The 14,852-nt window shown below is 41.6% G+C and overlaps 1 protein-coding gene across 2 annotated transcripts in view; it reads right to left on the bottom strand.

Annotated features, from left to right (window-relative positions):
- BRAF (B-Raf proto-oncogene, serine/threonine kinase) overlaps nucleotides 1–14,852 on the bottom strand; it is a 212,184-nt gene that overhangs the window by 171,492 nt on the left and 25,840 nt on the right. The window contains exon 1 of one of the 2 annotated variants that reach the window (XM_051835108.2): nucleotides 12,436–12,682. The exons of the other annotated variant lie outside the window; for it this stretch is intronic. Coding sequence (XP_051691068.1) covers nucleotides 12,436–12,444 — 9 coding nt within the window. The 5' untranslated portion in view covers nucleotides 12,445–12,682. Of the gene's footprint in view, nucleotides 1–12,435; nucleotides 12,683–14,852 lie in introns of those variants that run through there. 2 annotated transcript variants of the gene reach the window in all.

The following is a 14,852-nucleotide window of genomic DNA, read 5'->3' as shown; positions in this document are numbered from 1 at the left end:
ATACAATATCAGCATCTTCAGTCATCTAGGTGTAATTGCTAAATGCAAACTTTGGTAATCTTAGCACTTTATATTCTATGGAAGAACAATCTGGGTTTGCTAACATGCTTTCATAAATTGTCCATATGAAAACAGTTCAACACCACTTGAAAGCAACTAAGGCTGAAATTCTATGTGTTATCTTATTTAGAAAAAGTTGTCTTAATTTGGAGATCACTAAAGGGTTATTTCAAAATCTAAATCAAGGAAATCAGCAGATGGAAAGCAAAAGCTATTAATCTATTTTACATAAGCTAGAATCTGATCCTCTGTTAAATCAATGAGGTTTCTGCAATGCATATATGTTAGTAAATATTTTGAAATGTTTAAAAACTGCAGCACCTCCTTTTAATAGTTTTTGTTTAATTGGTGACTCTGTCAGTTTTCTAGCCAGCTACAGTAAGCTCCTTTCTTTTCCCTAGTTCTGACTCTGTTGAAACTGTTCCAAGTTATGTGCTAATTTTTCATTTGTGATTCTTGGGATGACCAGAGAGACACAGATTTTGTGTTCTCTCAATGTCTCTGTTAAGTCCTGATTATTTTAAAATGATCTGAATTGTTTTATTAAGAGTTATGGTTTGTTTGACTATATACTTATTCTAAAGCATGAGTAATCACTTGGTATCAATGATCAAATCTGGTCTATGTTATGTCATGATGTTTAGGGATCCTGTTTCTACCAGATATTTTAAGCCTTCTTGGCATCTTCAACAGGCATTCAAAAATCAAAGTTCCAAATTATTTGGACTTTGATATTTCCAGTTGGGCTCCTGGAAATACAAAGGATATATGTCTCTCATCTTGTAGAGATACCAACTATTAAGGCTATTTAGATTATATTAAAAGTACTATCAAGATGTGAGGCAGTGCTGAATTTTAAGTTATGATAATGTAAAATGCTATTGATACAAATGTCCAAAAGTAAAAAAGTCTAATGATCTTGTGTTGTTTCAGACATGATCGCTATCTTAGTGACAAAAGCCCAGAGGCATAAAAGGGTTAAGTGTCTTATAAAATCCTACAGGTGTTTTCAAAATGCTGTGTGGAATAAGCAAGTGTCTCTTCTCGTTGGTTAATGAGTTTATAATTTTAAACACAGCTCTTTGAAGCCTTTGCCATCTACAATTTTGTATTCTCCAAACCCTAAAAATCAAATTTACTGCTCATGAATTTAAAACATTATTGGTTCTGTGTTTAAATGTGTCCTCTTTTACGTTCCAAAGTACCTCTTTTTCCCTGACCTCTATTGTATTCAATACTCTGGGACAATTCTTTTAGCAGATAAAGCCAAGGATGTACTACAGGTTCCAACTTAGATTAATTCAAGTTACTAAGAGTAGGAAGCAATTCTAATTGATTGATGGTTTAAAAAAAAAAAAAGCAGTTTAAGATTTTAGGAAACTATTATTGAAATTGCTTTATTGTTCTACCTTGTATGTTACACATATGCACATACTGTATATCTACATGGAAAAATTTATTCATTAACAGCTCTATTTTAATTGGCTTATAGATGAAGTTAGCAGTTGAAATTTATGAGCAATATTTTATCAAATATACCTTTTTTGGTTCATGTAACCTAAATCTCTGTACCAGGTGTTTTAAATTTGTTGACATGTTTGTACTTGGGTTTGCTGGCCAAACAAGTTAGACTTGTGTTAGATATTTAAGTGATGTTTCCAAATACATGTACTCTTGAGGTTTATAAAAGGCATTGGACCTTTTCGTAAATGTCGTCATAGTTGTTATTTAACAGTTAAAATTGTTTGCTAAGTTTTCATTTGATGTTGTTATTGTCAGTAAGTTATCTGGGAAGCCTGACTTGTTCCCTCATTTCTCTATTCTCTTTAAGGAAACATTCTGTTCTGAAGGGCCCTCCAGGACGTACCTTTTGATCTTCAGACCTTATAAATGGGATGTTAACATTTTTCTGTAATAATAGCACAGCCAAAATGAAAGCTTAAGTTATGATTTCACAGCTAGATTTACTTTGCCATGGGCACAGTAAACAGGCAAAACTTAACTTTTCAAATCAAAGAAGGGAGAGTTTTACTATGACATCAAATTTTATAGATAAGGTGGTCATCAGGTTTGTTAAAACAAGGACATAGCTTTCTTTATGGGCATTGTCTACCTCACAGAAAAACCACGATCAGACATGCCTGTGACTACAGACTTCCAGTTGAGGCCACCGAAGATTAGAGATGGGACTTGAGCCCCCCTTAACTTGCATCCTCTTAAAAGTTTCCTCTGGTCTGCTTTAACAAAAACCAGGGGCAAGAGAAGCTAGGTTGCAGAAGCAATGTGAAGATCTGTGGATGGCCAATTAATGGCTGCTTTACACAGTGATCTGCCATCAAGGAAACCCAACAGGCCAGCCAACTGAATTAGTTTTCAATGTGGAAAGCAAGGGCTTCAGGGGTCAGCGCCATGGCTCACTTGGTTAATCCTCCACCTGCGGCGCCAGCATCCCATATGGGCACCGGGTTCTAGTCCCGGTTGCTCCTCTTCCAGTCCAGCTCTCTGCTGTGGCCCAGGTGCTTGGGCCCCTGCACCCGCATGGGAGACCAGGAGGAGGCACCTGGCTCCTGGCTTCAGATTGGCACAGTGCTGGCCGTAGCAGCCATCTGGGGAGTGAACCAACGGAAGGAAGACCTTTCTCTTTATCTCTCTCTCTCTCAATGTCTATAACTCTTCCTGTCAAATAAATAAATTAAAAAAAAAAAAAAAGCGCAAGAGCTTCAGCAGAAGTTTGCTTATGAAGAGCCCTGGCAGTTCTGCCAGCCAAGAGTTGGGTCAATGGAAACAGAACTTCCCTGGAACCCTAAGGACTTCAAGTCAGAGCCGCAGGCCTTGTTGGTTCTAAGCTGAAAAGCCCTTCACTCGGCCGGGCTTCCAAAAGTAACCACTGTTGTAGAGGGGATGGCCAAGTAGGGTCAACAACACTGCAGGCAGAAATCTCAATTAACCAGAAGTGTTTTCCTTTTAGAGATACCACCTACATTTATTAAAAAAAAAAAAAAAAAAAAAAAAAAAAAAAGGATTTATTTGTTTGAAAGACAGTTACAGAGAGGCAGAGATAGGTTTTCCATCCTCGATTCACTTCCCAGATGGCCACAACGGCCAGAACTGAGCCTATCTGAAGCCAAGAGCCAGGAGCTTCCTCCAGGTCTCCCACACTGGTGCAGGGGCCCAACGACTTGGGCCATCTTATACTGCTTTCCCAGGCTACAGCAGAGAGCTGGATCCGAAGTGGAGCAGCTGGGACTCGAACCAGCGCCCATATGGGATGCTGGTGCTACAGACCGGGGCTTTAACCCACTGTGCCATAGTGCCAGCCCCTGCCACCTACCTTCTCCTCAAACCAGTTCTCCTTCCTGGCCAGCTAGGTAATGGAAGTCCACAGGTGCCCCCTAATGAGGTTCATACCTTCCTTATTATATACCCCATGTGAAGAGATAGATAGGTCTGGGCCTTATAACTGGCAAGGCCTTAAAGCCCGCCTGATTATTATCAAGCCCCCTCTGTCAGTTTCTATTTGCCTCTCAATGAGAAAACTTGCTTGTGTTTAGACAGCACCTTTCTTAGGGCCTCTAATAATGGCTCTGTCCTCAGTTTTAGATCCTGTGAGTTTAAACTGCTTGTTAGATTTGTTTTCTCCGACTTGAAGAAGTAAAATTCTAGGTGGCCATGCACGTGAAACCTTGGATGAAAGCCGTTTCTGCAAGCTGGCACTACGGTTCCCTTTGAGAAGCCACCTCCTGCTGGAACCCTGTGGTGACTCCTGTTCCCGACAAGGCCCCTTTTCAGCATGAAGCAGCCAGAGCGATCACTGCCCAGTCCCCCTCTTGCTGAGGGCAGAATGTGAGCAGTCAGATGGTTTGAGAGGCAGTCTGGAAACTGAGGGTGGAAAATAATCCCCCCAAAATTATCCTCAGCAAGGTCACAAGTGTCTGCCTGCCCACTCCTTGGGAGCCTCAAAATTTACCACGAAAACAGCAAGGGAGTGGTGATTCCACCCTCCTGAGCTCACAGTTTATTGTGAAAACTAGTTACCTGCCCCACCCTTCTGGATGTTTTGTGTTTGTTTATCATGAGCAAGCCAGATAGGATAAAGCACTGTAAATCATGTCTTTTGTTGGGTTTTGTCCCTGCCTTGTAACTGAATGTCAATCAAAACTGTGCTTAAAAACTGCCATGGACCACTTCAGGTTTTTCCCTCTCTTGGAGCCCCCCTCCATGTCACAGCAGGTAAAGACGCTGCCTGCTGTGCCAGCATCCCATATATATGTGTGCCAGTTTGGGCCCTGGCTGCTCCACGTCTGATCCAGCTCCCTGCTAACGACCTGGGAAAAGCAGCGGAAGATGGCACAAATGTTCGGGCTCCTGCCACCCATGTGGGAGATGTGGATGTAGATCCTGGCTCCTGGCTTCAGCCTCACGCAGTGCAGGCTGCTGCAGATATCAGGGAAGTAAACCAGCTGATGGAAGCTCCATCCCATTCTGTCTCTCCTTCTCTCTCTGTAACTCCTCTGACTTTCAAATAAATAAATCAATAAATCTAAAAACAAAACAAAAACTCTGGATACCACAAATGGACTTGATGGGAACAGTGGGTGAGAGACTGGTCATTCATCAAGGTAATAACCAGGGCCCAGCAATGTCTAGCATATTGCATTCAAAATATGTAGGTGGAAAAAAACGAAGAACTCGTCCCATCTTAAAGACTATTTTTGGCTGTTCCTATCCCTCATACTTTGACAGAAATTGTTGAATCAGCTTATCAAGTTCCACAGAAAAACATTCAGGGATCTGCATCTGGATTGTAATAATTCAACTATCAACTCACAACTGACAAAGAAAATAAAGCACAGCAGAGGTTAGCATACTCAGTACTCTAAAGTTAATGAAGTTTATCCCAACAATAAAATACAGGAAAAAATACAGTAAAACTACCATCTACAGTTATTAAATCAAAAGGATTGTTGAATATCAAGGTGAAAATCATTAATTTAACTTATAGGCAAGAGGAAATTACTAAATATTTTTGAGAAAGTGGATGATATGACCAGAGCTATGCTTTAAGAAGATTCATCCAACAGTGTATGCAACAAATTCAAAATGGAAGTAGCTTAGAACAAAAATTAGTGATCTCCAAGACCACTAGTATTGTCTTTTTTTTTTTTTTATTTGACAGGTAGAGTTATAGACAGTGAGAGAGAGAGACAGAGAGAAAGGACAGAATTAAAAGGAAAAATACTAATTCAGTACAGTACTTGCTCACTTTGTGACGCCAGTGAGACATTCAGGTAAGGATGTCCAGGGACAACTGGAAATACAGGACTACCACTACAGTTCAGACGGTAGCCTGACTGTTGAGAGAATACACTGAGCTGATAACAAGACACTGAAGATTGAGTTTAAATAAGAAAAGGCAATTAAGTTACGAGAAGGAGAAAACAACAGCTCAAACTAGTTGCACAACAAAAGGAAATTTTTTTTTTTATTTTAGTTGGGAATAACCTACGTAAATATGAAGGCAAATAGCAAGCAACTGGTGTCAAAGACAGGTCTAAGGGTGTGTGTGTCTAATAATGAAGACATGAAGTAAGACAGACAGATAGATCGTCCAATTCCAGAAGACTAAACTAGGATGATGTAAGCACCTAGAAACAGAAATGAAAGAAAGATATATTTGCGCTCCACAGTAAAGGTATCTAACAAGGAATAAATTTTCTTACCATTAAAAACATTCAACTGAATGCTCTTCAGGAACTGTCACGGATGGTACAAAATAAATTTTGTACTCAGTGAGAGTTGAGACCAGGTTCCATTTGACACTAAATTCTGATGTGACGCATATTAGAACAATAATTCCAATTCCTCCCTGTTCACAATCCCAAATAACCCCTATTCTACTTTCCTGTCCTAAAAGTCATCTATTCTAGATATCTCATTAAATGGAAACCATACAAGATTTGTCCTTTTGTGTCTGGTTTACTTCATTTACCATGTTTTCATGAGTCATTCACGTTATGTCATGTATGAGAATGTTTGTCTTTTTATAGCTGAGTAATATTCCATTCTTTTATTTCTATTTTTTTAATTATTATTTGACAGACAGAGACAGTGAGAGAGAGACACACAGAGAAAGATCTTCCTTCTTTTGGTTCACCCCCCAAATGGCTGCTACAGCCGGAACTACGCTGATCCAAAACCAGGAGCCAGGAGCTTTCTCCTGGTCTCCCATGCGGCTGCAGGGGCCCAAGCACCTGGACCATCCTCCACTGCCCTCCCGGGCCACAGCAGAGAGCTGGACTGGAAGAGGAGCAACCGGGACTAGAACCCGGCGCCTGTATGGGATGCTGGTGCCGCAGGTGGAGGATTAACAAAATGAGTCACGGCACTGGCCCCATAATATTCCACTCTTTGTATAAACTACATTTTGTTTGTTCATCTGTTGATAGGCACTTAGCTTGTTTCCACCTGTGGCTATTATGAAAAATCTTGCAATATACATTTATTGTACAAATAATGGTATGAGTCGCTTTCTTAAAAAAGATGATTGATTTAAAAGGCAGAGTCATGGAGAGAGGAGGAAAGACAGAGTGCACACAATCTTCCATCCACTGGTTCACTCCCAGATGGCCGTCGTGGCTGGGGGTTGGGCCAGGCTGAAGCCAGAAGCCTGGAGCTTCTTTCGGGTGTCCCGTGTGGGTGCAGGAGCCCAACCACGTAGGCCATCCTCCGCTGTCCTCCCAGAAGCATCAGCAGTGAGTGGACTGGAAGCAGAGCAGTGGTCCAGCACAGTGGTGCCGTGGGTTAAGCTGCTATCTGCAGGGTTAGCATCGCACATGGGCACCGGCTGAACTCCTGGCTGCTCTGCTTCTGATCCAACTCCCTGCCAATGCATCTGGGAAAGCAGCAGAGGATGGCTCAAATCCTTTGGCCCTTGCACCCATATGGGAAACCCAGAAGAAGCTCCTGGCTCCTGGTTTCAGTATGGCCCAACTCTGGCCATTGCAGCCCGTTTGGAGAGTGAACCAGTGGTTGGGAGATCTTTCTCTCTCTCTCCCTCTTTCAAATAAGTAAGTAAGTAAGAGCAAGAGGAGAAAGGAAAAGAAAGGAGGGAGGGAGGGAGAGGTGGAGGGAGGACAAGAGAAAGAAAGGAAGAAAGAAACAAAAGAAAAAAGGGAGTGGAGCAGCTGGGTCTCAAACTTGTGCCGACATGGGATGCCAGCACCGAAGGCAGAGATTTATTCTGCTAGGCCATAATGCCGGTCCCAAGTCCTTTGTTTTCAATTCTTTTGGGTATATACCAAAGAGTAGAACTGTTGGTTCACATGGCACATATCTGGCTTTTTAAGAAATTGCTAAATTGTTTTCCACAGCAGTTGAAATATCTTACATTCCCACAATGTATGAGGGTTCAGATTTTTCCATATCCTTGTCAAGAATTATTTTCCTTTTTTTAATTATAGCCATCCTAGGTAGATATGAAGTGCTAGCTCATTGTGGTATTCATCTGTATTTCCCTAATGACTAAGGAGTTTCACTGGGAAAAACAAAAAGTTTCAGGTGCAAGTAGTGGTCATGGTCATACAACAATCTGAATGTATTTAAGGCTACTGAATTGTACACAAATGAATGGTTAAAATGATAAAGGTTATGTCATATACATTTTACCACAATTTTTAAAATGAAGAAAAATTAAACATTAAATGATTTTGTGAGGCAATAAAAATTTATTACAAGGAATCAGTGAAGAGAAAATATATCAGAAATTTCAACTAGAAAAATGATAAATTCCAAGAGGCTTGTAGTCACTCAAAGCACACAACTGTAATTCAAGTCAGCCATCACCTCAGGAGACAGAGGATCCACTGAGAGCTGGAAGTACTGAAGCTGCCACCACTGCTACTGCCGTGAAGCTGGCAAGAAATGCTGTAAAGCTCACGTCAGAAAACTGCTTAAAAGCACTAAGTTCTCACTCACAATCCTTGCCAACTAGTCAGAAAGAAAGTTTCCCTGTCCTCTGTGCCTCCCAAACTATGGACATAGGTATGGCAGTACCTAAGCGGCTGACTGATTTAGGAAATGTGCTAAAGTCATCATTCCTAAGATGCTAAAATAAGAAAAATGTGAAAATTGGAACACATTTTACAATCAATAGCATTCATGACTGATAGTGTTTTATATTAGAAATGCAAAATAAAAACTGGTTTATCTTAGAATCAATGAAATCTCAAATTTACTGAAAACTTTTAGCATTTTAACTGCTCCAAACAAAAAAAGTGTAGAACATATTCTCATATTATCTTTGACTAAAACTTTTTTTAATTTTAATTTTTTTTTTTAATTTCAAATCCAGGCATCTAATCTATCCAGAATTTGTGAATACTGTGAAATGAAAGTCTAAATTAAACTTTCGCAATTTTTCCAGGACCTTTCTTTAAATTTATTTTCATCTAATTTGAAAGAAAAACAGAAGAGATTTGAGAGAGATCTTTTTTTTAAAAAAGAGGTTTATTTGAAAGGTAGAGTTAGAGAATCTTTCATCTCTTGGTTCACTCCCCAAATAGTCGCAATATCCAGGGTTGGGCCAGGCAGAAACCAGGAGCCAGAAGCTTCCTCTAGGTCTCCCATGTGGGTGCAGGACCCAAGCACTGGGCTGTCTTCTGCTGCTTTTCTCAGTCACATTAGCAGGCAGCTGCATCAGAAGTGGAACAGCTGGGACTCGAACAGGTGCCCATATGGGATGTCAGCATCACAGGTAGCAGATTTAACCACTACAGCACAATGCTGGCACCAAGACCATTTATTCATTTATTTATTTTTAAAGATTTAGTTATTTAATTGAAAGGCAGAGTTACAGAACGGCACAGAGAGAAAGAGATCTTCCACCTGCAGGTTCATTCCGCAAATGGCCGCGACAGTGGAGCTGGGCCGCTCTGAAGCCACAAGCCAAGAGCTTCTCCCAGGTCTCCCACATGGGTGCAAGGGCCCAAGGAGATAGACCACTTTCCAATGCTTTCTCAGGCACACTGGCAGGGAGCTGGATCAGAAGTGCAGCAGCAGGGACTTGGACAGCTTTACCTGCTACAACACAGCACCAGCCACAGGACCATTTATTTATTTATTTATTTTTGACAGGCAGAGTTAGTGAGAGAGTCAGAAAGGTCTTCCTTTTCCATTGGTTCACCCCCCAAATGGCGGCTACAGCTGGCGTGCTGCGCCAATCCAAAGCCAGGAGCCTGGTGCTTCCTCCTGGTGTCCCATGCAGTTGCAGGGCCCAAGCACCTGGGCCATCCTCCACTGCCTTCCTGGGCCACAGCAGAGAGCTGGACTGGTAGAGGAGCAACCGGGACAGAATCCGGCACCCCAACAGGGACTTAGAACCCGGCGTGCCGGCACCACAGGTGCAGGATCAGCCAAGTGAGCCGTGGCGCCGGCCCTATATATTCTTTTTTTTTTTTTTTTTTTTTTTTTTTTGACAGGCAGAGTGGACAGTGAGAGAGAGAGAAAGGTCTTCCTTTTGCTGTTGGTTCACTCTCCAATGGCCGCCACGGCTGGTGCGCAGCGGCCGGCGCACCGCGCTGATCTGAAGGCAGGAGCCAGGTGCTTCTCCTGGTCTCTCATGGGGTGCAGGGCCCAAGGACCTGGGCCATCCTCCACTGCCCTCCCGGGCCATAGCAGAGAGCTGGCCTGGAAGAGGGGCAGCCGGGACAGAATCTGGTGCCCCGACCGGGACTAGAACCTGGTGTGTGCCGGTGCCGCTAGGCAGAGTAGATTAGCCTGTTGAGCCGTGGCGCCGGCCTGGCCCTATTTATTCTTAGAGGCATTCTTTTTCACTAATATCCAGAATGTATCCATCACTTATCAGGTTGTCCTTATGAACAAGTTTTCTTCTATTCTGTTCCACTATTTTCAGACCACTCATGACAGTGTTTTAGTCCCCATATTTTGAATAAAAATTAGTAACTGATAAAGTAAATCCTCCCACCCTATTTTTTGTATCTTGGATATTTTAGGCCCATTATTGATCTCCCATAAAATTTTATGAAGAACTTTTAAGTTCCATTAATCCACAAAAACAAATATATAATCCATTTGGGAAGAATTTCTATACAATACTTAACAAACATATTTTACACTAATTATTAAGTTTTCTGTGTTTATTTCAGTAAGGTTTCTGGAAATCTTAAATGAATTTTACACTAACTGGGTGCATGATTTTGCTGCACACCACTATGAATGATACTAATTTACACTTTCATTCCTATTTGCTGCTAGTATACAAGTATGGTAGTAGAACTGATTTAGCTGTTTTTAACTTATTTGTAATTTTTTTTATTTCTTTAAGATTTATTTTTATTTGAAAGGCAGAGTGATAGAGAGAAAGGAAAGATATTACTATATTTTAGATTTCCTAAAAACAGACATGGGGCCAGTATTGTGACACAGCAGGTTAAGCTACTGCTTGCAATGCCAGCATCTGGTGTGAGCTGAGCACTGGTTCGCGTCTTGGCTGCTACACTTTGTTATTTTTAAAGATTTACTTCAGAGGCAGAATTACAGACAGAGAGAGGGAAAGACAGAGAAGGTCTTCTATCCACTGGTTCACTCCCCAAATGGCTGTAACAACTGTGGCTGGGCCAGGCCAAAGCCAGTCTCCTATCTGGGTGGCAGAGAGAACTACTGGAGTCACACCACCTGCTGCCTCCCAGGCTGCTTATCAGCAGTTAGCTGGGATAGGGTGGGAGCCAGGACACTCCACTATGGGATGCAGGCATCTCGAGTGGCATCTTAACTGTGATGCCCTATGTCTACCCCTAGATCCCGATGAAGGGACTCTCCTGACTGCCAATAAAGCCTTCTGCCTTAATATCTAATTTGTATGATATCAACATAACTATCAAATTTATTAGTATAAGCATGTTGTATCACTGCAATGATTAGTTGCGAAATCTTTTATCATTGGTTTTCAGATAAATGTATTATAAATTTAATTTAACTGAATTTCTAAAAAAGACCAATCTAACATTCTCTGGCTTTTAACCGAATAACTTAACCCATTTTGTATTTCATATAAATGGTGATATGTTTAGATTTAAGTCTAGGGTCCAGTGCTGTGGCATAGTGGGTAAAGCCACTGCCTGCAGTGACAGCATCCTGTATGAGTGCAAGTTCAAGTCCCAGCTCCTCCACTTCCGATCTAGCTCTCTGCTTGGCCTGGAAAAGCAGTTGAGGATGGCCCAAGACCTTGGGCACCTGTATCCACATGGGAGACTCGGAAAAAGCTCCTGCCTTTGGTTTGTTATTTGTTCCACCTATTGTTTCTTTACTTTCTTCACTGGAGATTAATTTTTATTGCTCTTTTATTCTCCTTTGCTAATTTAGAAGTCACTTCTATATTTTTAGCAGTTAGCCTAAAAACTAAAACATGTAATTTATCAGTCAAGTCTATTAATGCCTGTTATCTTTCTACTAGATCATCTAAGGGCTTCAGAACACTGTCTTCATTTGTCATACATTTTAATTAAAGCCTTACTCAGGTTTAATACACCCATTTCACCTTACACTTCACACCTTTATCTGGACCCTTTCTGCCTAAAGTATAAACTACATAATTTCCTTCAGAAAGAGTCAATGAAGTTTGTTCAAACAGACTTTTATTTCACTCTCATCCTTGAGGGATGTTTTTGCTAAGCATTCATCCTAGATTGCCAGGTATTTGAGAATATACATGCTTTTCCATTCACAGTTGCTCTGTTGAAGAACATTTTTTTTGGGTGGGGAGGGGATCCTCTGGCTGCTTTTAAAATCTTTGTCCTTGCATCTAGGGTTATTAAATTGCACTACGATTTGTCTGGGTACAGATTTCATTTATACTGGTAGAAATTAATTACACTTAAGGCCGGCGCTGTGGCTCACTTGGCTAATCCTCCGCCTGCGGCGCCAGCACCCCAGGTTTTAGTCTCAGCTGGGGCGCCAGTTCTGTCCCGGTTGCTCCTCTTCCAGTCCAGCTCTCTGCTGTGGCCCGGGAGGGCAATGATGGCCCAAGTCCTTGGGCCCTGCACCCGCATGGGAGACCAGGAGGAAGTACCTAGCTCCTGGCTTCGCATCGGCACAAAGTGCTGGCTGTGGCAGCCATTAGGGGAGTGAACCAACGGAAGGAAGACCTTTCTCTCTGTCTCTCTCTAACTCTGCCTGCCAAAAAAAAAAAAAAAAAAAAAAAACTAAAAAAAAAATTAATTATACTTAGTTCCATCAACTGGTTTCTCATCAGATCAGGAAATTTTCACCCAGAAACCTCTTTTCAAATATTAGCTCTGCATTATTCACTCTCTCCTCTATTTCCTGAGCTCTGATTAAGTACATTCAATCTCACTTTACCTTCCACATCTCTTAACCTCTCTTCAGTATTTTCCATCTTTCACTCTTCTGGAAAGTTTCTTCTGGCTCATCTTCCGGGTAATCAATTCTTTCTTGAGACAGATGTAATCTACTAAATCTGTCTCACAGGTATATTTGGTGAACAGCAGTTGTCATTTCCAGAGTTTCTATCTGGTTATTTTCTAATCTATTAAGTCCCTTTACATAGTGTCTTGTTCGCTGCTTGACCTCAGGTTTGTCTTCACTTCTGTAAAAAGCAATCGTTTTAAATCCATTTGATGCCACAATTTCTTTTTTTAAAATTTTACTTAAGCTACACAAGTTTCATATATTTCATATATACAGATTTAGAAACATAGTGGGATTTCCTCCCCACTTCACTCCCACTCCAACCCTTCTTCCCCTCCCTCTCATATTCCCACTCTAACCTTTGCCATGATCAATTTCCAGTATACTTAATGATCATAAAGTTAACCCTACTTTAAGTAATGGAGCTCAACAAACAGTATGAAGAAAAGGAAGCAAAACAGAACAAAACAAAACACAATGGAAGAGACAAGGGCTATAACAACCATTGAATCTTAAGATGTCTGTTTCAGCCCAATACATTGCATTTCAGGTATTCTATTAGTTCCACTGGATCGGCGGAAACATGATATCTGTCTTTTTGGGGTTGGCTTATTTCACTAAGTATAACAGATTCCTGTTGTGAAAGACAGTATTTTTTTTTTTTCCCAGCTGAGTGGTACTCTATGGTGTATATATACCAAAACTTCTTTATCAACAGTTAATAGACATCTGGATTGGTTCCGTATCTTTGCTATTGTGACTCATGCTTCAATGAACATGGGGGTACAGATGACTCTTCATATGCTGATCTCTTTTGGTTTGGATAAATTCCCAGGAGTGGGATGGCTGGATCATATGTTGGTCTATATGCAGATTTCTAAGGTCTGACACCACAATTTCCGAGGATTCTGTGGATCTATTTCTGCTCTCTGCTGTTTCTTATACACAATGTCATTTAAATACATTGCCTGGTTATTATCTTTTCCTTTTTGAAAAACTTTGATGTATATGTACATGAAGAAAAACTATTGAAATCTTAATTATATTGCTCAAAGAATTATAAATGCAAAGGAACTTCAAAAAGTTTGTGAAAAATGGAATTGAAGGGTAAAAAAATTAACTATTTCTCAATATGAGCTCCACCAAGTATAAGATACTTTTATAAGCAATTTACCAATCATTCAGTCCAGCCCTAAAAGAACTAAGGCTTGTGGGAATTCAATCATGTAAATGCAATCTTTTTTACATTACTATAAGAAAAACCGGATGCCCTTTTTACGTTTTGTTTTTATTATTAAAACAAGACTTCAGAAGAAGCCAAATCAGGACTCTAAGGGGGATGCCTAATGATTTCCCATCGACACTCTCGGGAAACTGCTCTTGTCTGCTGAGAGGAATGAGTGAGAGCATTGCTGCGGCAGACTCTTCAGGTAACGCTTTCTCAGGCATTTTTCTATCAAGGCTCTGGTGTACTTTCTCAAAGCACTCTCCTCACAAGCAGGTATTATCATTCTGCGTCCTCCAGAAAGTCAACAAACAAAATGTACTAAGCATCAAAGAAACTGAAGCCAGGATCTTTTATCTTGACCAGCCTCGGCTGCTTTGTCAGGCCCACTTTCACTTTTTGCTAGTCATCACTTGGGTTATGCTTTATCTTCAGGTCTGCACTGGTGAAGCCATATTTTGCCTCTCCTGTTCCAGTTTTCTGAAGAAATGCTTTAGGATTTTTTTTTTTTTTTTTTGACAGGCAGAGTGGACAGAGAGAGAGAGAGACAGAGAGAAAGGTCTTCCTTTGCCGTTGGTTCACCCTCCAATGGCCGCCGCAGCCGGCGCGCTGCGGCCGGCGCACCGCGCTCGCTGATCCGATGGCAGGAGCCAGGAGCCAGGTGCTTCTCCTGGTCTCCCATGGGGTGCAGGGCCCAAGCACCTGGGCCATCCTCCACTGCACTCCCTGGCCACAGCAGAGAGCTGGCCTGGAAGAGGGGCAACCGGGACAGAATCCGGCGCCCCGACCGGGACTAGAACCCGGTGTGTCGGCGCCGCTAGGCGGAGGATTAGCCTAGTGAGCCGCGGCGCCGGCCTATGCTTTAGGATCTTGATGACAGTTCATTTAAATTTTTTTTAAGGATTTTATTTATTTGAAAGACAGAGTTACAGACAGTGAGAGAGGTCTTCCATCCGATGATTCACTGCCCAAATGGCCGCAATGGCCAGAGCTGGTCAGTCCAAATCCAGGGGCCAGGAGATTCTTCCAGGTCTCCCATGTGGGTGCAGGGGCCCAAGCACTTGGGCCATCTTCCACTGCTTTCCCAGGCCATAGCAAAGAGCTAGATTGGAAGAGGAGCAGC

This window comes from Oryctolagus cuniculus, chromosome 3 (assembly GCF_964237555.1).
Source record: "Oryctolagus cuniculus chromosome 3, mOryCun1.1, whole genome shotgun sequence".
NCBI classification, from domain to species: Eukaryota; Metazoa; Chordata; class Mammalia; order Lagomorpha; family Leporidae; genus Oryctolagus; species Oryctolagus cuniculus.
Note: the sequence above shows the minus strand (reverse complement) of the source record. Positions and strands in the feature narration are given on the sequence as shown.